Consider the following 24,177-nt stretch of genomic DNA (forward strand, 5'->3'; position numbering starts at 1 on the left):
CACATTTCTTTGTAATTACCCTCACTTCAGCTCAGCACTGTTGCTTCTGACACAAGTTTCTCCCTCTCAAACTGAATGCTAAATTGAACCATGTCTTGCTGTGCTAACACTATACTTTGAAGGGAGATTTGTTCTGTGCTGTTTCTTTTGCAGAGAGACATTGCCAGTGGTGATGGTTGTCTGCTTCATGAGTGTTTTTATTCTGTTAAATTAGACCAAAATAAGGCATAAGTGTGCAGAGTCAAGCTCACACAGAGCCAGAGTTTTAGTTAGAACATAGAACAATACAGCGCAGAACAGTCCCTTCAGCCCTCGATGTTGTCCTGAACTGTGAACTATTCTCAGCTTGCCCCCCTACACTATCCCATATCATCCATGTGCTTTTCTAAGGGTTGTTTAAATCTCCCTAATGTGGCTGAGCTAACTACATTGGCAGGTAGGGCATTCCACACCCTTACCACTCTCTGAGTAAAGAACCTGCCTCTGACATCTGCCTTAATTTGTAGTTGTGCCCTCTCGTACAAGTCTTGCACTATCTACCCTATCTAATCCTCTGATCATCTTGTATGTCTCTATCAAATCCCCTCTTAGCATTCTTCTTTCCAATGAGAACAGATCCAAGTCTCAATCTTTCCTCATAACACCTTCCCTCCAGACCAGGGAACATCCTGGTAAATCTCTTCTGCATCTTTTCCAATGCTTCCACATCCTTCCTGAAATATGGCGACCAGAACTGTACACAATATTCCATTAGCGTTTTGTATAGTTGCAACATGACATTACAGGTCTGGAACTCAATCCCTCTATGAATAAAGCCTAGCACACTGTATGCCTTCTTAACAGCACTATCAACCTGGGTGACAACTTTCAGAGATCTATGTACATGGACTCCAAGATCCCTCTACACATCCACACTACCAAGAATCTTTCCATTGACCCAGTACGCTGCCTTCCTGTTATTCTTCCCAAAGTGCATCACCTCACATTTAGCTGCATTGAACTCCATTTGCCACCTCTCAGCCCAATTCTGCAGTTTATCCAAGCCCCCCGCAACCTGTAACATTCTTCCAAACTGTCCACTGCTCCACCGACTTTAGTGTCATCTGCAAATTTACTAATCCATCCAACTATGCCTGCATCTAAGTTATTTATAAAAATGACAAACTGCAGTGGTTCCAAAATAGATCCTTGTGGCACACCACTAGTAACCGGACTCCAGGCTGAACCACTCGCTGCCTTCTTTCAGAATGCCAGTTTCTAATTCAAACTGTTAAACCACGCTGAATTCTATGCCTCTGCATTTTCTCCAACAGCCTACCATGTGGAACCTTATCAAAGGCTTTACTGACATCCATGTATACCACGTCAACTGCCCTACCCTCATCTAAATGCTTGGTCACCTTCTCAAAATACTCAATGAGGTTTGTGAGACACGACCTGCCCTTGACGAAACCATGTTGACTATCTGAAATCAAATTGCTTTCTGTTGCTACATTGTGTCTTTCAGTGTTGCTATCTCCTTGCCTGGGGTACCAAGTGATAAAATCTATTTTGCTGATTTTGTCTTTGCATTAATGGGATGCTGCTGTATTGGACCACTTGATGAGTAGTAATTAAATAATGTATTATTTTGTTAAGTATTTTGATGGTATTAAAATTATATGTTTTTTTGTTGTTTGCGTTGAAACTGTGGTGTAAAAATGAAGTGTGTTTTGCTTAAAGCTCAATAGGTATGGCCAATGGAATAACATCTGGAACATAATTTGTAGATTTCCTTTAAAAAGGATAACAGTGAGGGTCTCGGCTGACTCTTTGATATCTTCTGAGGGGGTTTGATCAGGTCCATGACAATAGTAATTTCTACCAGTGAAGCAGGTTGGCCGCTAAGGAAGTAAGGCCACTGGCCAGGGGATGCAAAAGCAGCTCCATTGAATGAGAAAAGTGGTGGAGGATAAAACAGTGAAAGAAAACTGGGCATTGTAGATTCACTGCTTACAGAGTGAGTGAAGCTCATGGTCCACCATCGCAGACCCCCATCCCCAAGCCTGAGAGGAGGGAACCGCAAGCTGGAGTCCACAATGCACCTTTACCCTCCAACCTTAACTGTGATCAAACAGGCACAGGGTTAAAAAGCAGGAGGTAAAACTCTCCCAGGGTCTCACACTGGGTCCGGTCCTCAGACAGGATGAGCCGGGAATGTGCTGTTTTCGGATCCAGAGTCAGACAGGCTGAAGCTGGGGAAGAGATCAAATAACACCGTCACCCATTGAGTTCCTCTGTGTCAGCCTCCGAACTGCCTCCATTTTAAAGAGCTCACTTGGGAGATTCCTGGCAATCCTGGGCTTTCTGCAGGGATCCAGATTCTGTCATTAGCTGTTGATGTGCGCTCTATCCCCAGACATCAAACTCTTTTCTGACAGTAACTCCAGATTCTGCAAATTTGTGGCAGATTCCACAACCTACTGGTTACCTGGGGACAAGCACCAACCCCTCTAACATCCCCACAATGTGATGCTGTCATTTTGTATCAGCGTCAACATTGGAAGATGCAGCATTGGACAAGAACACTGACAGTTAGATACACGGGAGATAGGCACTGGGGAATGCTAAAAGGCACAAAAATGAAGTGAAACAGAGTTATTGAGTGAATAGCTTGGTTAAAACTGGAACATTAACCTGTAAACTATGAAACGAAACACAATGATTTAATCAAGAGCAAATCTTGTGCAATGAGTTTGCAAGGTAATGCGAATGTTTATTTCACAGTCAGGGAGCCGTGGGCTACTTTTGGTGACCATCCTTTCTTAAATATTTTATTCAGCATATATCATTTCTTATGGGAACAACAGTGAAACTGCATAATTAAGAACATGTCGTTTTTGGACTTCCCAGATTGGTTCTGATATTAATGGTGTTGTTGTGGGGGTGAAGGAAGGAGTGTGTGTGTGTGTCCGTGTGTGTACACACACACATGTAGAAGCAGTAATGTACAGAGGGGGCTACATTCAGATTAACCATGACCTTACTGAAACATGGAGCAGCCTTTTGTAGCTGAAAAGAGTCTGTAAAAAGGATGTTCTCAGTTTAGTGGGAGTGGTTAAAGTTGTTTCCATTAAAACATTTTGGAAAGGATGCAGTTACAGGGCATTGGCTTTTCAAGAAATATGTATAATTCATGACAGATAATAAATCTTCATCAACAAGAACCCTCACATTTAACAACCTCACCTCCAAGGTCAAGTTTGAATCTCCATAAATATCACCCAATGGATTATCCTGCTCAGCCTCTTGCAGAGATTTCTACCATCACATGGAGGCATAGAGATGTGCAGCACGGAAGTAGACCCATCAGACCAACTGATCCATGCTGATCAGATATCCTAACCTAATCTAATCCCATTTGCCAGCACTTGGTCCATATCCCTCGAAACCCTTCCTATTGATATACCCATCCAGATGCCTTTTAAATGTTGTAATTGTACCAGCCTCCACCACATCATCCGCCAGCTCATTCCATACACGCACCACCCTCTACATGAAAATGTTGCCCGTTAGGTCTCTTTTACATTTTTCCATGCCCTCTCCTTCTGGACTCGCCCATGCCAGGAATAACACCTTCTCTATTTACACTATCCATGCCCCTCATGATTTTGTAAACCTCTGTAAGGTCACCCTTCAGCCTCTGACGCTCCAGGGAAAACAGCCCCAGCCTGTTCAGCCTCTCCCTATAGCTCAAACCCTCCAACCCTGGTGAACACCGTATAAATCTCTTCTGAACCCTTTCAAGTTTCACAACATCCTCATTACAGCAGGGAGACCAGAGTTGCATGCAATCCATGTAATCTAAAAGTTCTTGGGTAAATATGATTCACTATGGGGAGGGGGTGGGGTGGGAGAGGGAACTGAAGATCCACAGCAGAGCCATCTTTAATTCCCAAAGTGGAGACACAATTAACCACAAATGTGGACACGCTGTCTCCAGCCTCACCCTCACCCCTACCATGATTTGGAGATGTGGTGTTGGACTGGGGTGTACAAAGTTAAAAAGCACACAACACCAGGTTATAGTCCAACAGGTTTAATTGGAAGCACACTAGCTTTCCGAGCGACGCTCCTTCATTGGGTTGGACTATAACCTGATGTTGTGTGATTTTTAACTTTGCTCACCCCTACCATTGTATGTGGATTGGTCATAATCAAAGTGTGCCCTATTGACTCTGCTTCAGTGTTCACTTGGTGCTGTCAGTGCTGCTGACTATGTTAATCATTGGCTGTGTTTAGTTTGGAAATGTTAGAGTTGGTAGCTGGAGCTGTTATGAGAGTATGAATCTCTGCATGATATGTGGACCCAGTGTATTGTTCCAGAGACTCTGGCAATGTTCTAGGGATGCAAGGATTTTGCGGGGCTTGAATTAATTTTTTTAATAAAATGGGGAGTGTAAAGTCTAATGATAACCATTGGGAGAGGAACACATCTGGTTCACCCATATCCTTTTTGTATTCACTGGGATGTGGGTGTCACTGGCTAGCCCAGCATTTATTGCCCGTCCTTAGCTGAGAAGGTGGTGGCGAGCTGCAGTCCAAGTGCTGTAGGTAAACCCACAATGCCATTATGGAAGCAACCTCATGGAAGATAACTGCCATCCTTACCTGGTGTGGCATACATGTGACTCCAGACCCACTGCTATCTGCTTGACTCTTACTGTTCCCTGGGCAATTCAAGATGGGCAATGAATGATTTATTTTAAAAAGTAACTGCAAATATTTCACATAACTCTTTCTTATTTAGACTTAGGGATTTAGTTTGATTGCATTTGCCTATGACCACTTTTACAAGATACAGTCATTGTCAAACACAAGGATAAAAGAAAGCTTTAAAAGTTGTTCAGAGTCAGTTTGGTTTTACTTCCCAAATCTTTGTTTTCTGATCAACTCAAAGGTAACTGCTGTTATTGAGCTGTCTGACTCCTTGCACGCACCAGGGAATTTTTTTTCATTTTGCAAAAGTAATGAAACCTTTATTTACCCAGATGCATTCCTCAATGTAAAGGTAGTTTTGATTTTTTCCTGCCTTGTCAGTCTCAGATCGAAGTGATAACATCAGATTTTGGGAATTCAGGTGGTTTCGATCTTGATAATGGAGCTTGATGTGCAAGTCAGTTCATGTAGGGAGTGAACAATCTGTTCGGGGAGAAACATATATCACGCAACACCCGCATTTGTCAAGCTGAGTGAGAAAAACATGCAGAAAGTTCAGTTGGAGAAAGTAGTCAGTGAGACCTGGATCTTAAATAAAGTGTTCGTAATTTTGTTGGTACCTAAAAGGGACTGTTTTGAAATGTGCAAACTTATGTTTCTGGGAAGAGGTCAAGCTAATGTTTTGAGTCTAGATGACAATTCATCAGAGCTGACCAATCACTTAATCTGAACTAATAACTACCCCCTCACCCCTTCCCAATCTATAGCATAAATACTATCCCCTCCACATTTCACTTCAGCTCTGATGAAGGGTCATCCAGATTTGAAAAGTTAGCTTGCTCTCTCTCCATTGATGCTGGCTGACCTGCTGAGATCTCCAGCATTTGTTGTTTTCAGTGCAGATTCCAGCATCTGCAGTAACTTGCTCCAACATGTTATATCTCTGTTGAATCTTGAAGCTACCTTTGCTCATCAATGGGGACACCTCCCACCATGTACATAACAGGTACTTATGTGATTCGGCCAACATTGTCTATCTCATATGCTGCAGGCAAGGATGCCCTGAGGCATGGTACATTGGCAAGACCAAGCAGAATGGTACGACAATGGATGAATGGACACCACACAACAATCACCAGCCAAGAGTGTTCCCTCCCAGTCAGGGAACACTTCTGCGGTCCAGAACATTCGGCCTCAGACCTTCAGGTGACATCCTTCAAGGCAGAGTTTGGGACGGGCAACAACGCAAAGTGGCCAAGCAGAGGCTGATAACCAGGTTCGGTACCCATGGGGATGGCCTCAACTGGGACCTTGGGTTCATGTCACACCACAGCTGACCCCACTGCACTACTCCCTCTCTCACACTCTCTCTTTCACACACACACACACATGCAGACTCTCTCTCATACACAAACTCTTTCTTATACATTCACACATATGCAAACCCCCACACACACACACTTTCACAGACATACACTCCTTTATACTCACCCACATACACATACACACACTCTCTCACAGACACTTGCAGCCTCCTCTGTTCCCCCCACACAGTGCAGATTCCAGCATCTGCAGTAACTTGCTCCAACATGTTATATCTCTGTTGAATCTTGAAGCTACCTTTGCTCATCAATGGGGACACCTCCCACCATGTACATAACAGGTACTCATGTGATTCGGCCAACATTGTCTATCTCATATGCTGCAGGCAATGATGCCCTGAGGCATGGTACATTGGCAAGCAGATGGTACGACAATGGATGAATGGACACCACACAACAATCACCAGCCAGGAGTGTTCCCTCCCAGTCAGGGAACACTTCAGTGGTCCAGGACATTCGGCCTCAGACTTTCAGGTGGCCATCCTCCAAGACAGACTTTGGGACAGGCAACAATGCAAAGTGGCCAATCAGAGGCTGATAACCAGGTTCGGTACCCTCGGGGATGGCCTCAACTGGGACCTTGGGCTCATATCACTCTACAGGTGACCACACACACACACTTATGCAGACCCTCTCTCATAGGCAAACCCTCTCTTATACATTCACACATACACACACACCCTCTCACAGACTTATACTCCTTTACACTCACCCACACACTCTCTCATAGACACTCACAGCCTCCCCCACCACACACACACATCCACCACACATACACACACACACACATATGTATGTACACACATATAATTTTGTGGGGTGAGTTTGTACTTGCAGATTACATTTTATTTTGTTCAAAATCTGCATAAATCCATGTAAGATTCTGTAATTCCGTTTTTTAGAAATAACATCAGTCTGAACATTTGGACACAGACAGACAGATTTTGGCCTGATACCTTCAATGCAGTATCTGAGCTGACATGGCACCTATTGTTAAAGTTCACTTGAGAATGTAACTTTTGAAAAAACGTTCTGGGATTTACATAAGAAAGAATTGAAACCCAACATAGTCATTCTAAAAGATGAGAGACTTAACAAACAATCCAGATTTTTTTCAATATATCATTTCAGTTGCATCACACAGTAAACGTTTGCGATAAATTGTGTGTCGTACGATCTTATACTCCACAACCATCTGATGAAGGAGCAGCACTTCCAAATCAACCTGTTGGACTATAACCTGGTGTTGTGTGATTTTTTTAACACAACTCACTGTCCCTAATAACTGAAAAGGAAGAAGCACATCAATCTATACTAGGACATAGCAATGGAATAGAGTCAGTGGAGTGTGATAAAGCCTAACTGAGACTTAGAGTGCATCTGTGTAAGTAAGGAGGCATCTGTGTAAATAAGGAGGTCTGTAGCTCAGTGGGTACCATCACTCCTACTCAGTGACAATCACTGGGTACAATCCAGGATGTGAAGGTAAATCAAGGTGTGTTTATAACGTGGCCGCACAGGTCAAGTATAAACTTTTAACCCTTTCCAAATACGTCAAACATCAGAGCAGACATTACTTTTTGTCCTTTGTTGTGGATTTGTGGACAGTGAGCTCAGCTGCTTAGGTGGCCTTTTTTTTACCAAATTGATGATAACAGCAGGGGTTTCAATCCCCAATCAGGCTGGTGTGGCTTTGTAACCTGACTCCTTGCCTGAACCACAATGGGCGTTGCAGTGGTTGGGATTACATTCAGTCAGTCAGCTGAGGAAAAGTTTGGAACTGATGTTGCTTAGAGGGATGTGAAGCGTACCCTCATCTGGGGACCATCAGGAAGCAGGGGAAGGAGCGCATTGCATTTGCAATACTTCTCTAACAACACAGACTAAATTACAACTGAGAGTTGAAGATATGACTCAAATACTGGTGTGGGAGTATTTTACACATGGGGCACAAACACCAGTGCTAGAGAAAAGTGGAACGGTACCATAAAGATAGGCTGCTCTGGAAACATACGAGAATTAGAGTTCTGGTGATTCTAAACTAAAAAAATGAGTGCAAGGCTTTATAGATGAGGAAATTTAAAAAGGTAACAAGGAAGAATCGTGCAATCACGTGGAGCAGTGACACAGATAATGATAGAGAAAGGAAAGGAGTTTTGAGAAGGATGGTTCTCATGGTTATGGAAGGAAGTTCAGAATAGCATGAAACAGAAAGAAACATTGTATAAATCTGTAGAAAATTAATGGTTGCTAAAAAGATTGGGCAGAAATCAAGAAATCAGACGGTTAGATCGGCTGGACAGCGAGAGCCTTTTTTCTCAGATGGTGGTGGCTAGCATGAGGGGATAAAGCTTTAAATTGAGGGGAGACAGATATCAGAGGTAGTTTCTTTATTCAGAAAGTAGTAGGGGTGTGGAAGGCATTGCGCGCAACAATAGCGGACTCCCCAACTTTAAGGGCATTTAAATGGTCATTGGATAGGCACATGGATGAAAATGGAATCGTGTCAATTAAATGGGCTTCAGATTACAAGGAACAGAAAATAGAATCCACAAATAACGTATCCTATTCAAACTATAAAGGCTATCCCGACTTAATGATGCTATTTTAAAAAATACTTGTAACAATACACCCCTTGGCATAAAGAGGTAAAAATCAAAACAGAGACGTACAGGTTTTTAAATCAGAGGAGAGAGAGCCCAGCCTTTCTTCATACACACTGCTGCTGAACTGAATCGACAAAACTCAGCTGCTCAGACTGGCCACTCCCTTTCATTATGCAAGTTATTTTAAAACATGAAAGTCTTTGGCCTGAGATATTATCTCTTTAGAAGTAAATAAAAAGGGCCCAAATAAACTGTTCAACCCTTCCCCAACTCAGACATTTCAGAGTCTGGGCTGTTTTATACCCTCTATTAAAGAAAACCAAGGACAAAATCCAAAAGATGTGCAGGTCAGGTGAATTGGCCATGCTAAATTGCCCATGGTGTTAGGTGCATTTGTCAGGGGTAAATATAGGGTCAGGGAATGGGTCTGGGTAGGTTATTCTTCAGAGGGTCATTGTGGCCTTGTTGGGCCGAAGGGCCTGTTTCCATATAGTAGGGAATCTAACCTAAACTAATCTAACCTTGTCAAAGGAACAGGTTTGTCTCACCTCCCCCTATTTAAAATGTGAACCATCAATGTCCAAAGACGGCTTCAATTTTCAAAACCACATTAATACATTGGTTAGTACACCAAACACATTACACTGACTGTACACATGCAAACATGCACAACCACATTTGGATTGAGTCTCTGGTACTCCCATCACCGAATGTCTCTGTATCTCATTTGAGTCTCGACAGTGCATCGGCAATCACGTTTTCACAACCTGCCACATGCAATTGTCAAAGTGAATGGCTGCAACAAAAAGCTCCATCTAAACAGGCTGGCATTTTTGTCCTTAAATATCTCCACAGATCTTAATGGGTTAAGATCGGTGTGTAGGACTGTCTCAGGTGTGTTACTGGTAATATAAACACTGAAATGTTGTAATGCCAACACTAAGCGCAAACCCTCTTTCTCAACTGTCAAATATTTCTGCTGATTAACGTTCACCTTCCTGGAAAAATACCCGATGGGTCTTTCTATCCTCTTGTCATCCTCCTGCAGGAGCACCGCACCAACACCCACATCACTGGCATCGATAGCTACCTTGAAAGGCTTCGTGTAATCCAGTGAGGTCAATACTGAGGCAGTGGTAAACACAGTTTTCAGGCTGTCAAATGCCTCCTGACAGTCCGCTGTCCACTGAAACACCTTGCCTTCCTTTAGCAATTCAGTAAGTGGAGCAGCCACGCTGCTAAAAATTGGCACAATCTTTCAATAAAACTCACTCAGTCCCAGGAACTGTAGTACTGTTTTTCTCATTGACAGTGTGGGAAATTCCCCAATTACTTTTGTTTTCACAACCCATGAGGCCATTTGTCCGTGTCCGGTAACATGGCCCAGGAAGGTGACTTGGGCTTTGGCAAATTCACTTTGAGCTAGGTTTACCACCAAGCCTGCCTTCCGAAGTCAATCAAACAAATCCAATAAATGCTGTAAGTGTTCCTTCCATGAGTGACTAATACTCACCAGGTCATCGACATACACCACACAGTTGGGTAATCCGCTAGTGACCTTATTAGTCAGTCTCTGAAATGTGACTGGTGCATTTTTCACACCAAATGGCATGACTTTGAACAGATATCGGCCATTTGGTGTAAGGAAAGTCAAAATTTCCTTCGCTCTGACATAGGTATTTGCCAGTAGTCTCTGAGAAAGTCCAACTGAGAAATGCAAGTTGCTTGTCCCACCTTTTCAACATCGTCTTCCAACCGTGGAATTGGATATATATCAGTTTGTGTAACTGCATTGACTTTGTGATAATCCAACATCTGGCTTTCGCACCATTACTGTGGGTGAGCTCTAGTCACTGTACTCACTTCGATTATGTCTTGGAGTCACAGAGATGTACAGCACAAAAACAGACCCAACTCGCCCATGCTGACCAGACGTCCCAACCTAATCTAGTCCCACCTGCTGCACCTGGCCCATATCCCTCTAAACCCTTCCTATTCAAATACCCATCCAGCCTTTCAAATGTTGCAATTGTACCAGCCTCCACCACTTCCTCTGGCAGCTCATTCCATACATGCACCATCCTCTGTGTGAAAATGTTGCCCCTTCGGTCCCTTTTATGTCTTTCCCCCCTCATCCTAAAGCTATACCTCTCTAGTTCTGGACTCCCCCACCCCAAGTCTTGGAGCATGCGTTCAATCTCCTTCTGAACTAGTGCCAACTTTAGAGAGTTATGCCTTCAAGGATGTTGCTTAATGTATCTCCTATATCTACATCATGCAAAATTAGGTTAGTACAGAATTTCCCAGTTTATTTCCATGTAAAGGGCTTAGATGGAGAGGAATATGTTCAGTGTACAAGAATATTTTCTGACCTAGTGTGTGCATGCACCTGTTAGAGAAGGTGCAAACCATGAGGCCTCTTGAGAACTAAGAGAGGGCAAGTGACCGAAGTGTCAGTGGGGGAGTGCTTTGGGAGCATTGACCATAATTTCCACACTGTAAACATTTTGGGGCAGCATGGTGGCTCGGTAGTTAGCACTGCTGCCTCACAGCACGAGTATCCCAGGTTCGATTCTAGCCTCAGGTGACTCTGTGTAGCATTTGTACATTCTCCCTGTGTCTGCGTGGGTTTTCTCCGGGTGCTCTGGTTTCCTCCCACAGTCCAAAGATGTGCAGGTCAGGTTATTTGGCCATGTTAAATGGCCCACACTGTTCAGGGAGATGTTAGTTAGTTAGGGGTAAATGTGGAGTAATAGGGTCAGGGAATGGGTTTGGATGGGGTTCTCTTGGGTGGATCGGTGTGGACTTGTTGGGCCGAAGGGCGTGTTTCCACACTGCAGGGATTCTATGATTCGATATTTCCATTAGTATTAAAGCAGTGATGGAAAAGAATAGACCGGGTCTAAAAGTTAAAGTTCTAAATGGGAGGATGGCCAACGCTGAAGGCACGAGGCAAGAACTTTCAAAAGTTAATATTCACAGGTAAAGGGACAGCTGGGAAATGGGAAACCTTCAAAAATGGTCATGGTATTAATCAACTCCAGCCTCCCCACGATTCGTGACCCACGCCAATTTGCTCCCCCACTGATACTTCAGTCACTTACCCTCCGTTATTTCCCAAGGGTAAGTCATGATTTGCACCTTCTCTAATAGGTACATGCACATCCAAGGTCAGAAAATGTTCTTGTACACACTTATCAGATTCCTCTCCATTTAAGCCCTTTAACACTATGGCGGTCCCTATGTTTGGAAAGGTAAAATCCCCCAGCATTACCACTGCAGAGCGACAGCTGAGCTAAAACTGCTCCAGAAAGATTTTTTTGCCGAAACATTGACACCCACAAATTGTTCTGCTACAGGAAACCAATCACATCCTTGTTGCTGGGCAGATGAATTTAACATCAAAAGCATTTCACCAATCAGCAGCTTGTTCCAACGGTGACATCTCAGTCATTAGCAGGAGAAGGAGTGGGCAGAGAAAGGACAGAGAGACTGGAGAGGAGATGAGCCAGTGGAAGGGGATAATTAAGCTCTTCAGTAATAACTATTTTGTTAGTTGTTGGAAATAAATCTCCTGTATCTGAAATCCTATCTTCAACATGAAAAGGTTTTAAAAGCAGAATTTTGGGAAATAAACAATGCAAAGAAATAATGCATTTCTGTCAAATATTTTTAACACAGCCCTTGTTGAAGTTGTGTCAAGATTTCTGGTTGTATTTCCCCCCAAAAAACTTCCTACTTTTCCATTAAGACCCTGTAGGTAGCTGTCATTGGATTATTTGATTCATGTTCAGCTCTTGTCCTGTTACAGGGGCATAGCCCTTTTTGAATTAATGTTTCCTTCTGTGTCCAACTTGGCTCCCCCCCACAACCACCCTTTCCTCTGTTTACCTTCACTTTTGGTGCCACTCTCACTCTGAGACGGAATGTTCCAGCACTCTCTCGAGAATGTCTCAAAAATCAAGCCTCACGCACTATTGCAGTACTGAGGGAGTACTGCACAATCGAAAGTGGTAACTTTCAGATGAAATATTACACCTACGCCTTCTCATAAAAGATCCACTGACACTATTTCTCCCTGTGTCCTGGACAATATTTGTCCTTGAAAGAACATCTTGAAAATAGATAATATGGTTTAGGGAAATAGATGGTGACATCTTGAAAAATGTCCAGATTACACAGGAGGAGGAAGTGTTGGATATCTTGAAATGCATAAAAGTGGATAACTCCCCAGGACCTGATCAGGTGTACCGTAGGAGTCTGTGGGAAGCTGGGGAAGTGTTGCTGGGCCTCCTGCTGGAATATATGTATCATTGATAGTCACAGGTGATGTGATGGAAGACTGGAGGTTGGCTAACGTGGTGCCAATGTTTAAGAAGGGTGGTAAGGACAAGCCAGGGAAGTCTGGACCAGTGAGCCTGACATCAGTGGTGGGCAAATTGTTGGAGGGAATCCTGAGGGACAAGATGTACATATGTTTGGAAAGGCAAGGACTGATTGGGGATAGTCACCATGGCTTTGTGCTTGGGGAATTATGTCTCACAAACTTGATTGGTTTTTTGAAGAAGTAACAAAGAGGATTGATGAGGGTAGAGTGGAAGATGTGATCTATACGGACTTCAGTAAGGCATTTGACAAGGTTCCCCATGGGAGACTAGTTAGCAAGGCTAGGTCTCATGGAATACAGGGAGACCTATCCATGTAAAAAGAGAACTGGCTCAATGGTAGAAGACAGAGGATGGTGGTGGAGGGTTGTTTTTCAGACTGGAGGCCTGTGACCTGTAGTGGTGCTGGATCCACTACTTTATATTTGTCATTTATATAATTGATGTGGATGTGAGCATAAGAGATATATAGTTTGTAAGTTTGCAGATGACACCAAAATTGTCGGTGTAGTGGACAGCAAAGAAGGTTACCTCAGATTACAATGAGATCTTGATCACATAGACCAATGGGCTGAGGAGTGGCAGATGGCACTTAATTTAGATATTTTGGGAAAGCAAATCTTAGTAGGACATATACACTTAGTGGAAAGGTCCGAGGGAGTGTTGCTGCACAAAGAGACCTTGGAGTGCAGGTTCATAATTCCTTGAAAATAGAGTTGCAGTTAGATAGGATAGTGAAGAAGGCATTTGATATGCTTTCCTTTTTTGGTCAGAGTATTGAGTACAGGAGTTGGGAGGTCATGTTGCAGCTGTGCAGGACATTGGTTAGGCCACTTTTGGAATATTGCACGCAGTTCTGATCTCCTTCCTATCGGAATGATGTTGTAAAATTTGAAAAGGTTCTGAAAAGATTCACAAGGATGTTGCCAGGGTTGGAGGGTTTGGGAGCTATAGGGAGAGGCTGAACAGGCTGGGTCTGTCTTCCGCGGAGCAACGGCGGCTGAAGGGTGACCTTATGGAATTTAACAAAATCATGATGGGCACGGATAGGAAAAATAGACAAAGTCTTTTCCCTGGAGTGGGGGAGTCCAGAACTAGAGGGCATAGGTTTAGGGTGAGAGGGTAAAGATATAAAAGAGACCTAAAGGGCAGCTTTTTCACGCAGAGCGTGGTATGTGTATGGAATGAGCTGCCAGAGGACGTGGTAGAGCCTAGTACAATTGCATTGGGATGGGTATATGAATAAGAAGAGTTTGGAGGAATATGGGCCGGATGCTGGCAGGTGGGACTAGATTGGGTTGGGATATCTAATTGACATGGACAGGTTGGGGGACTGAAGGGTTTGTTTCCATGCTGTACATCTCTATGACTCTAAAGCAGGAATCATGAACGGTGCTTCACCCAGAGGCACACTGAAGATGTTACCTAGTAGGGTGATGAAACGTCTGGAAATGAACCTTCCAGCTCAGCGAGCAAACCTGCATCCAGACTCCTCATGTCCCCTCCTGGCTCCTCTTAGTTCTCTGTTCAGATCTTTCCTGGCTAACTTATAACTCTCAAGTGCCCTAACTGAGCCTTCACATCTCACCCTAACATAAGTCCCCTTCCTCCTCTTGACAAGAGATTCAACTTCTTTCGTAAACCCAGTCCTTCGCACGACCACTTCCTCCCTGCCTGACAGGTATGTACTTACCGAGGACACACAGTAGCTGTTCCTTGAAAAAGCTCCATATTTCATCTGTGCCCATTCCCTGCAATTGTCTTCCCCATCCTATGCATCCTTACCTTGCCTTTCCCTCAGCTATAACTCATGTTCTGCAGGATATACCTATCCCTTTCCATTGCAAAAGTAAGTATAACCGAATTGTGGCTACTATCACCAAAGTGCTCACCTACCTCCAAATCAAACCCCCAACTGGGTTCATTACCCAGAACCAAATCCACTGTGGCCTTGCCCCTTGTGGGCCTGTCTACATACTGCATCAGGAAACATGCTTATCAATCTTTTTTGAACCCTTTCAAGATTCACATCCTTCCGATACGAGGGAGACCAGAATTGCACACGATGCTCCAAAAGTGGTCTAACCAATGTCCTGTACAGCTGCAATATGACCTCCCACCTCCTGTACTCAGTGCTGATCACTAAAGGAAAGCATAACAAACACCTTCTTCACTTTCCTATCTACCTGTGACTCCACTTTCAAGAAACAATCTCTCTTTAACGAAAGAGCAGCACAAGGGATTCTGCGATGTCTGTATTGATTTCATGGACAAAAAGCAAAAGAATTGGTGGCAGTTCAGAAAATGCTGGTTTATAGATCTCTCAGGTCCTTACCCAATACACCATACCTTGCTATCACATAGACTGCCATCGTTAGCCACTAACAGTCCCCATTTCCAGCCATTCACCCTCCCATCCAGATGGTTATCCACTCCTTTGTCTGTCTCTCCCTTTGGGCTCTGTCCCCAACTATTGTTTAATCCTTACCCCTTACACCACCCCCCCCCCCCCCCCCCACCCCCCCGACCACGCTATCTTCTGCATAAACTGACATTTTCCGAGCGACAGACAGTTCGAAGGAAGGATCACTTGACCCAGAATATTAACTGATTTCTCTCCACAGATGCTGCCAGATCTGCTGAGCTTTTCCAGCATAGAGTCATAGAGATGTACAGCATGGAAAGAGACCCTTCTGTCCAATCCATCTATGCCGAACCAATTTGCCAACCCAATCTAGTCCCACACGCCAGCACCCGGCCCATATCCCTCCAAACCCTTCCTATTCATATACCCATCCAAATGCCTCTTAAATGTTGCAGTTGCACCACATCCTCTGGCAGCTCATTCCATACACGTACCACCCTCTGTGTGAAAATGTTGCCCCTTAGGTCTCTTTTATATCTTTCCCCTCTCACCCTAAACCTATGCTCTCTCGTTCTGGAGTCCGCGATCCCAGGGAAAAGACTTTGTCTATTTATTTTATCCATGTCCCTCATGATTTTGTAAACCTCTTGAAGGTCACCTCTCAGCCTCCGATGCCCAAGGAAAATAGCCCCAGCCTGTTCATCCTCTCCCTGTAGCTCAGATCTTCCAACCCTGGCAACATCCTTGCAAATCTTTTCTGAACCCTTTCAAGTTTCACAACATCCTTCCGATAGGAAGACCAGAATTGCACGCAATATTCCAACAGTGGCCTGACCAATGTCCTGTACAGGGTAAAAACAATGACTGTAGATGCTGGAAACCAGATTCTGAATTCGTGGTGCTGGAAGAGCACAGCAGTTCAGGCAGCATCCAAGGAGCAGGAAAATTTTACTGCTCCTCGGATGCTGCCTGAACTGCTGTGCTCTTCCAGCACCACTAATCCACAATGTCCTGTACAGCTGCAACATGACCTCCCAACTCCTATACTCAATACTCTGACCAATAAAGGAAAGCATACCAAACGCCTTCTTCACTATCCTATCTACCCGCGACTCCACTTTCAAGGAGCTATGACCCTGCACTCCGCAATTTCTGGTTTTGTTGATTTCATGCACTGTAGCTGTCCCTGCAATGAGAGGCGGATGGGATTGTGTTCAGTTCCAGTGTCAGACATGTTGTCTGGTGCCGCATGTCGATGTGTTGGACGGATTTAACTTGATGGCATTTCGATGTGAAACTTCGGGGAAGACCAAAGGATTTAAAAAAGAAGCTCGACAAGTCGCAAGCAGGTTTGACTTGCTTTCACAAATCCTGTCAGCTGAAACGTGATCCTGAAACTGCTTTTATTAAGCTGTCTGACTGTTTGCACGAATCTAGAAAAGATGTTTTTTTTTCCATAATACAGATCCTTGGACCCTTCCCGTTGATGGTCACTTTGCATTCTTCAATCACGAAGTTTGGTTTGCCTGTTGTCTCACTCCCAACTGTAAGTGAGAACATGTCCCAGTTTGGGAGCGGGGGAATTCAGGGGCTGTTCAGTCTTGTTCATGTTACACAACATGCAAGTCACTTCTTGCAGCAGGTGTTAGACCAGTTCGCACACAACCATCAAAACCCGTCAGAATTGATTTAGTTAAAAATCACACCACACCAGGTTATAGTCCAACAGGATTATTTGGAAGCACTAGCTTTCGAAGCACTGCTCCTCCATCAGGTAGTTGTGGAGCAGGGTCATAGGACACAAAATGTATTGTAAAAGATCAAAGTGTCATATAGCTGGTGAGACGTATTGAACAAACCTAGATTGTCTTTACGTCTTCAATCACTTAGAACACGGGTGCAGGTTTCGAATGATTAATATTGTAAACCCCAGAATTTCTTTCAAGTCACAACTCCCCAATAACTTAAGGTTCTTTCACTGTAAATAAAACAGTGACACCTCAGCTCAGACAAAGTGTTAAAGGTGTGAGGTTAGAATCTGTCCGTATTCTAACCTTGAGTCAGATTGGTTCTATTTCTAAAGTAGTAATTTATAAAATGTCACATGAATTAACTGCCGATAGATTGTGCACTTTTTGATCAAAATGGAAATCATTTGCAAACGCAAATTCACCCCATAGATTATGGAGTTTGCAAGCTGTTTATTACATAACTGATAGAAATTCTACAATGTTATTTCCCACAGAACCAACTGCAGTTACAACTATGAGCATAACTAAACTTGATGAAACTTTTACTGGACTCGGATGATATCGGAGGAAGTTATTATTCCATGTTTATCAGTTAGAATAAGGAAAGCCAGGCAGGAAATTGGGGCAAGAATATGAATAGATTAAATGAGACAAGTCCGAGGGAGGATTGAGGAGAAAGTGAGGTCTGCAGATGCTGGAGATCAGAGCTGGAAATGTGTTGCTGGAAAAGCGCAGCAGGTCAGGCAGCATCCAGGGAACAGGAGAATCGACGTTTCGGGAATAAGCCCTTCTTCAGGATTCCTGAAGAAGGGCTTATGCCCGAAATGTCGATTCTCCTGTTCCCTGGATGCTGCCTGACCTGCTGCGCTTTTCCAGCAACACATTTCCAGCTCCTAGGGAGTATTGCTGAACAAAGAGACCTTGGTGTGCAGGTTCATAGCTCCTTGAAAGTGGAGTCGCAAGTGGATAGTGATAGGATAGTGAAGAAGGCATTTGGTATGCTTTCCTTTATTGGTCAGAGTATTGAGTACAGGAGTTGGGAGGTCATGTTGCGGCTGTACAGGACATTGGTTATGCCACTGTTGGAATATTGTGTGTGATTCTGGTCTCCTTCCTATCAGAAAGATGTTGTGAAAGTTGAAAGGGTTCAGAAAAGATTTACAAGAATGTTGCCAGGTTTGGAGGATTTGAGCTCCAGGGAGAGGCTGAGCAGGCTGGGGCTGTTTCCCTGGAGTGACGGAGACTGAAGGGTGACCTTATCGAGGTTTACAAAATTATGAGGGGCATGGGTTGGATAAATAGGCAAAGTCTTTTCCCTGGGCCGGGGAGTCCAGAATGAGAGGGCATAGATTTAGGGTGAGAGGGGAAAGACATAAAAGAGACCTAAGGGCCAATGTTTTCATGCAGAGGATGGTACATGTATGGAATGAGCTGCTGGAGGAAGTGTTGGAGCTGGTACAATTGCAAAATTTAAGAGGCATTTTGATGGGTGTATGAATAGGAAGGTGCCGGAGGGAAATGGGCCGGATTGGGTTGGGATATCTGGTCAGCATGGACGGGTTGGACCGAAGGGTCTGGTTCCATGCTGTACATCTCTATGACTCTATGACTCAATGTCAAGAAATATTACTTCACAGAAAGTGGAGTGGGGATCTGTAACTCCACTCCTTCAGAAATTGCTGATGAGAATGGGACATCAATTGTAAACACCAGAACAATTGATTAGTTGAGTAAGGGTATTATTCTATCGAGATCTAAATCGGAAAAATGAACTTGGTTCATAGACCAGCCATTGTCTGAATAAATGGGAATGCAGTCTTGCTGGGCAGAATGGCCTCCTGCTGATCCTGAGTTTATTGCCCTGAACCAATTGAACAAAACCAATCTCACCAACAAGATCGTATCAATGGGTTGTATGGACCCTGACCTCAAGGAAGCTCAGTGTAACCTACCCTGGAGGGAGCAGGGCAGCAGCAGTGTGTTAGAAATCTCTGGAGTAGGGAGTGGGTCTGATACTCTGGGGTCGAGGTGTTTGTGACTGTTGTTTCACAGATTGTCAGTGGGACAAGTTTTCCCTAAATTTGTTGCATTTTGGACTGAAGGAGGGATAGATAATATCAGTGAACGTGTGGAGGTGGGACATGGTGCTTGCATTGTAAAATGACACCTATCCACCCCCATGGTCCAGGAACACCCTGATATTCTCGGGGTCCACACTCAGGGTGAGGGGATTCACTGAGGATGAAGTAAGGGCAATGTAGCCACTGCTGGGACTCAGTGACAGGGTCCAATAACCAGCCTCAAGATTTGGGTCAATTTTCCGTGTCCTCCTGGCAGACACTTGACTCAGTCTCAGGTGCCAAAAAGCCTTTTTCCCCACCTTCACCTCCCTGTAACATCTCCCTGATGTGAATCCCTCTGATCCTACGACACGAGGCCATGAATTGAAACTCTCCAGGTTCCAGGCGAGTGACTGCCATTTGCTACCATGTTCCACACTGGTCCAGGCTTCGGGCAGAGTGAGCCAGTAACCAAGGTCCAGATCTTGGTCCAGATCCAGATCCAGATTCAGAGTCAGAAGGGTTAGAGCAAGGGGACGGATCAAATAACACCCTTTCAGTTAGATTCTTCCTGTCATTCATGGAACCTCTTATTTCTGAAGTGCCCTCACACAGCTCTGGTCCTTTGAATTCCCATGGTTCCCAGTCCAGGCGCAGACACTCCCAAACGTTGGGAAATACAAAGGGAAGCAAGACCAAGAAATTTCGGAATAGTCTGGAGATTCAATCTTCTGAGACTTCAAGCCTGATGTCCCATGTCTCCTCTTTGCATTACCGTGGTGGGGAGGGTTGGAAACAAAATGCTGAAACTTACTGAAAACAAAATACATTTTCATCAGGGCCCAATACAAATGAGTTAAAACAATCATAGACTGATCAGCCTATTGTCAGGCAGAAAGAAAGAGGTAAAGTATCTGTGTACTTGAGTAATAATCAAAAATAAAGTGCAAGGATGGAACATTTATTTCTCTCTCATGATGCTGCCTGACCTGCTGAGTTTCCCCAGCACTTTCTGGTGTCAGATTTCCAGTATCCTTTGTTCTTTATTTTCACTGTACATCTTCAATTTGCTTCCAGAGAACACGTCTCTTCATATAGATGCATGTTCATTCCAGCTATATCCATATACAACATATCCACACAACTGTACCCATAAATCTCAACTATCACACAACCCTAGACAGAATAGTACTGATCAATGTAAAAAGACAGCCAGAAATAGAAACTTCTACCCAAAACCCTCCTCCCTGCCCTCAGATCACATCCCATTTCTGGGTGAGTGAGTGGGACAAATGTTGATCTCTTTCTCCTCAGCTCAGAGAAGAGGACAGTCTCACTGACCAACAGGAACATTCCCATTTCTCTGCAGAGAAGCATCCCTGGAGAAGGGGGCCGCTCTGTCTGAATACCATTTAAATGACAGGAGAATCCAAAGTGAACCTTCAGTTCTGTTCCTGAATGAGGAGCCCCAACATTCCACACGTGAACATTCCTCACCCTTGCCCCCTGTAACAGCAGCACAGTGACCCTAAGTGGAGACAGAAACTGTTCCCTTCACTTGCAACAGGACAAGCTCCCAGGAGCACAGGGCATGAGGACAGGCAGCAGGAACTCACCGGGGAGAAATAGTGAGCTGCTTCCCACATTAACAATTCCACCAGCCACTTTATACAACCCTTGCTGAATACTGCAAAGCACAGCAGGATCATGGAAGCAATGGTCTTGTGCTGTCATGCAGTGAGAACTAAAACTTCACTTCTGCTCAACAAGTGTATCGATAAGGGTGGGATTCCAGTCTGAAACATATTAAATCACAGTCCTTAACAAATACATCATGTTAGTGTCATATCAGAGATTACACTTCGAAATTTGATTCTAAAGGTTTTATCTCGCTTGATGCGACAGAACATCTTGCCTCTGTACAGTAAAGGGCTGTTGTTCTTTCCAATGGACAGGAACCCATCTGTCAGTGACAGCAGATTGCCATCACCACTAACCCAATAAATATTAAACAACTGGTTATAAATTGCTCACAACCAGTACCCTGAGTAATTTCACCAACAGGACATTAGTTAGGCCACTTTTGGAATATTACGTGCAATTCTCATCTCCTTCCTATCGGAAAGATGTTGTGAAACTGAAAGGGCTCAGAAAAGATTTATAAGGATTTGAGGGTTGGAGGGTTTGAGCTATAGGGAGAGGCTGAACAGGCTGGGGCTGTTTTCCCTGGAGCGTCAGAGTCTGAGGGGTGACCTTTTAGAGGTTTACAAAATCACGAGAGGTGTGGATAGGATAAATAGACAAAGTCTTTACTCTGGGGTAGGGGAGTCCAGAACTGGAGGGCATAGGTTTAGGGTGAGGGGGAAAGATATAAAAGAGACTGAAGGGACAACTTTTTCACGCAGAGAGTGGTATGTGTATGGAATGAGCTGCCAGAGGGAGTGGTAGAGGCTGGTACAATTGCAACATTTAAAAGGCATCTGGATGGGTATATGAATAGGAAGGGTTTGGAGGGATATGGGCCGGGTGCTGGCAGGTGGGACTAGATTGGGTTGGGATATCTGATCAGCATGGACGGGTTGGACCGAAGGATCTGTTTCCATGCTGTACATCTCTATGACTCTATAACTCGCACTGAGTTTCAGTAAACGCATGTCCTACCTCCTCTTCAGAGACGCTTCCTCCTGAAATAAATAAAACTCAAATCTAGGTTGACTGTCAACATCCAAAAAATTACAATTATACTCACATTGTTACAAGCTGTTGAGAATTGACGACTCACAGATGCAAAGGTAGAGTCAGGGAGCTGTACAGCACGAAAACTGAACCTTTACTCCAACTCGTCCATGGCAACCAGATACCAGAAATAAATCTAGTCCCATTTGGCAGCACTTGGCCCATATCCCCCTAAATTATTCCTATACATATACCCATCCAGATTCCTTTTAAATGGTGCAATTGTACCAGCCTCCAACACGGTTCAAATAGTAAGTTTGCAGATGACACCAAAATTGGAGCTGTAGTGGACAGTGAAGAGGGTCACCTCAGATTACAACAGGATCTGGACCAGATGGGCCAATGGGCAGAGAAGTGGCAGATGGAGCTTAACTCAGATAAATGCAAGTATTGCATTTTGGGAAAGCAAGTCTTTGCAGGACTTATACACTTAATGGTAAGGTCCTAGGGATGTTGCTGAACAATGGGACCTTGGATTGCAGGTTCACAGCTCCTTGAAAGGGGAGTAGCAGGTAGATAGGATAGTGAAGAAGGCGTTTGGTATGCTTTTTTTATTGGTCAGAGTATTGAGTACAGGAGTTGGGTGGTCATGTTGCGGCTGTACAGGACATTGGTTAGGCCACGGTTGGAATATTGTATGGAATTCTGGTCTCCAGCCTATTGGAAAGATGTTGTGAAACTTAAAAGGGTTCAGAAAAGAATGTTGCCAGGGTTGAAGGATTTGAGCTATAGGGAGAGGCTGAACAGGCTGGGGCTGTTTTCCCTGGAGTGTTGGAAGCTGAGGGGTGACTTAATTGAGGTTTACAAAATCATGAGGGGCATGGATAGGGTAAATAGACAAAGTCTGTTCTCTCATGTCGGGGAGGCCAGGACTTGAGGGCATCGGTTTAGGATGAGAAGGGAAAGATATAAGAGACCTATGGGGCAACGTTTTCACACAGAGGGTGGTACATGTATGGAAGGAGCTGCCAGAGGAAGTGGTGGAGGCTGGTACAATTGCAACAGTTAAGAGGCATTTGGATGGATATATGAATAGGAAGGGTTTGGAGGGATATGGGCCGGGTGCTGGCAGGTGGGACTATATTGGGTTGGGATATCTGGTCGGCATGGACAGTTTGGAATGAAGGGTCGGTTTCCATGTTGTACATCTCTATGACTCTATGATTTCCTCTGACAGCTCATTCCATATATGCACTGACCTTTAAAAAGTTAAATCATTGCCCATTCGGTCCCTTTTAAATCTTTCCACTCTCACCTTAAACCTATGCCCTCTGGTTCAGATTCTGCTATCCCAGGGTAAAGAACTTGGCTATTCACTCAATCCACGCCCCTCACGATTTTATCAACTTCCACAAGGGAACACCTCCAGGGAAAACAGCCCCAGCCTATTCGGCCTCTCCCTACAGCTCAAACCTTCCAACCCTGGCAACATCCTTGTAAATCTTTTCTGAACAACTTCAAGTTTCACAACATTCTTCTTATAACAGGGAGACCAGAATCGCATGCAATATTCCAAAAATGGACGAACCAACATCTTGTACAGACACAACATGACCTCCCAACATCTATACTCAGTGATGAAGGGCTTTTGCCTGAAACGTTGATTTTCCTGTTCCTCGGATGCTGCCTGTCCTGCTGTGCTTTCCCAGCACCACTCTAATCTATACTCTGGTTTCCAGCATCTGCAGTACTCACTTTTGTCCATACTCAATGCACTATCCTATGAAGGAAAGCATACCAAACACCTTCTTCACTATCCTATCTACCTGCAACTTCACTTTCAAGGAACCTTGCACTCCAAGGTTTCCTTGTTCTGCAACACCCCCCAGGACCTCACCATTAAGTGTATAAGTCCTTCCCTGATTTGCCTTTCTAAAATGAGCACCTCACATTTATTTAAATTAACCTCCATCTTCCACTGCTCTCCTCAATGACCCATCTAATCAAGGTCCCATTGTACTCTGAGGTAACCTTCTTCAGTGTCCATTTATCATGGACCAGGCCAGACCCCTCAAAACATCTTAAGCAGATAGCCCAGCCCATAACTTTGCTATTTTTTTCTGGTAAGGGTACAGTGGATATTCCTGGAGTGAATTAGCTGGTACAACTGCCAAGTTTTAAACAAACAGAATTTATTTACGAAAGTACAGAATGAAACACAAAGAACAGAAAATAGAATCCTCAAATAACTTAT

General features: G+C 44.1%; 1 protein-coding gene across 1 annotated transcript in view; it reads right to left on the minus strand.

The window, feature by feature from the left end:
• The window catches only part of LOC122541476 (uncharacterized), a 53,072-nt gene that overhangs the window by 11,679 nt on the left and 17,216 nt on the right, over positions 1–24,177 (minus strand). Inside the window, exon 7 of the mRNA XM_087978692.1 lies at positions 20,864–20,934. Coding sequence (XP_087834818.1) covers positions 20,864–20,934 — 71 coding nt within the window. The remainder of the gene's footprint in view (positions 1–20,863; positions 20,935–24,177) is intronic.

The sequence above is a fragment of the Chiloscyllium plagiosum genome, unplaced genomic scaffold (assembly GCF_037043375.1).
Source record: "Chiloscyllium plagiosum isolate Xiang-an unplaced genomic scaffold, Cpla_swu_hap1 HiC_scaffold_35, whole genome shotgun sequence".
NCBI lineage: Eukaryota > Metazoa > Chordata > Chondrichthyes > Orectolobiformes > Hemiscylliidae > Chiloscyllium > Chiloscyllium plagiosum.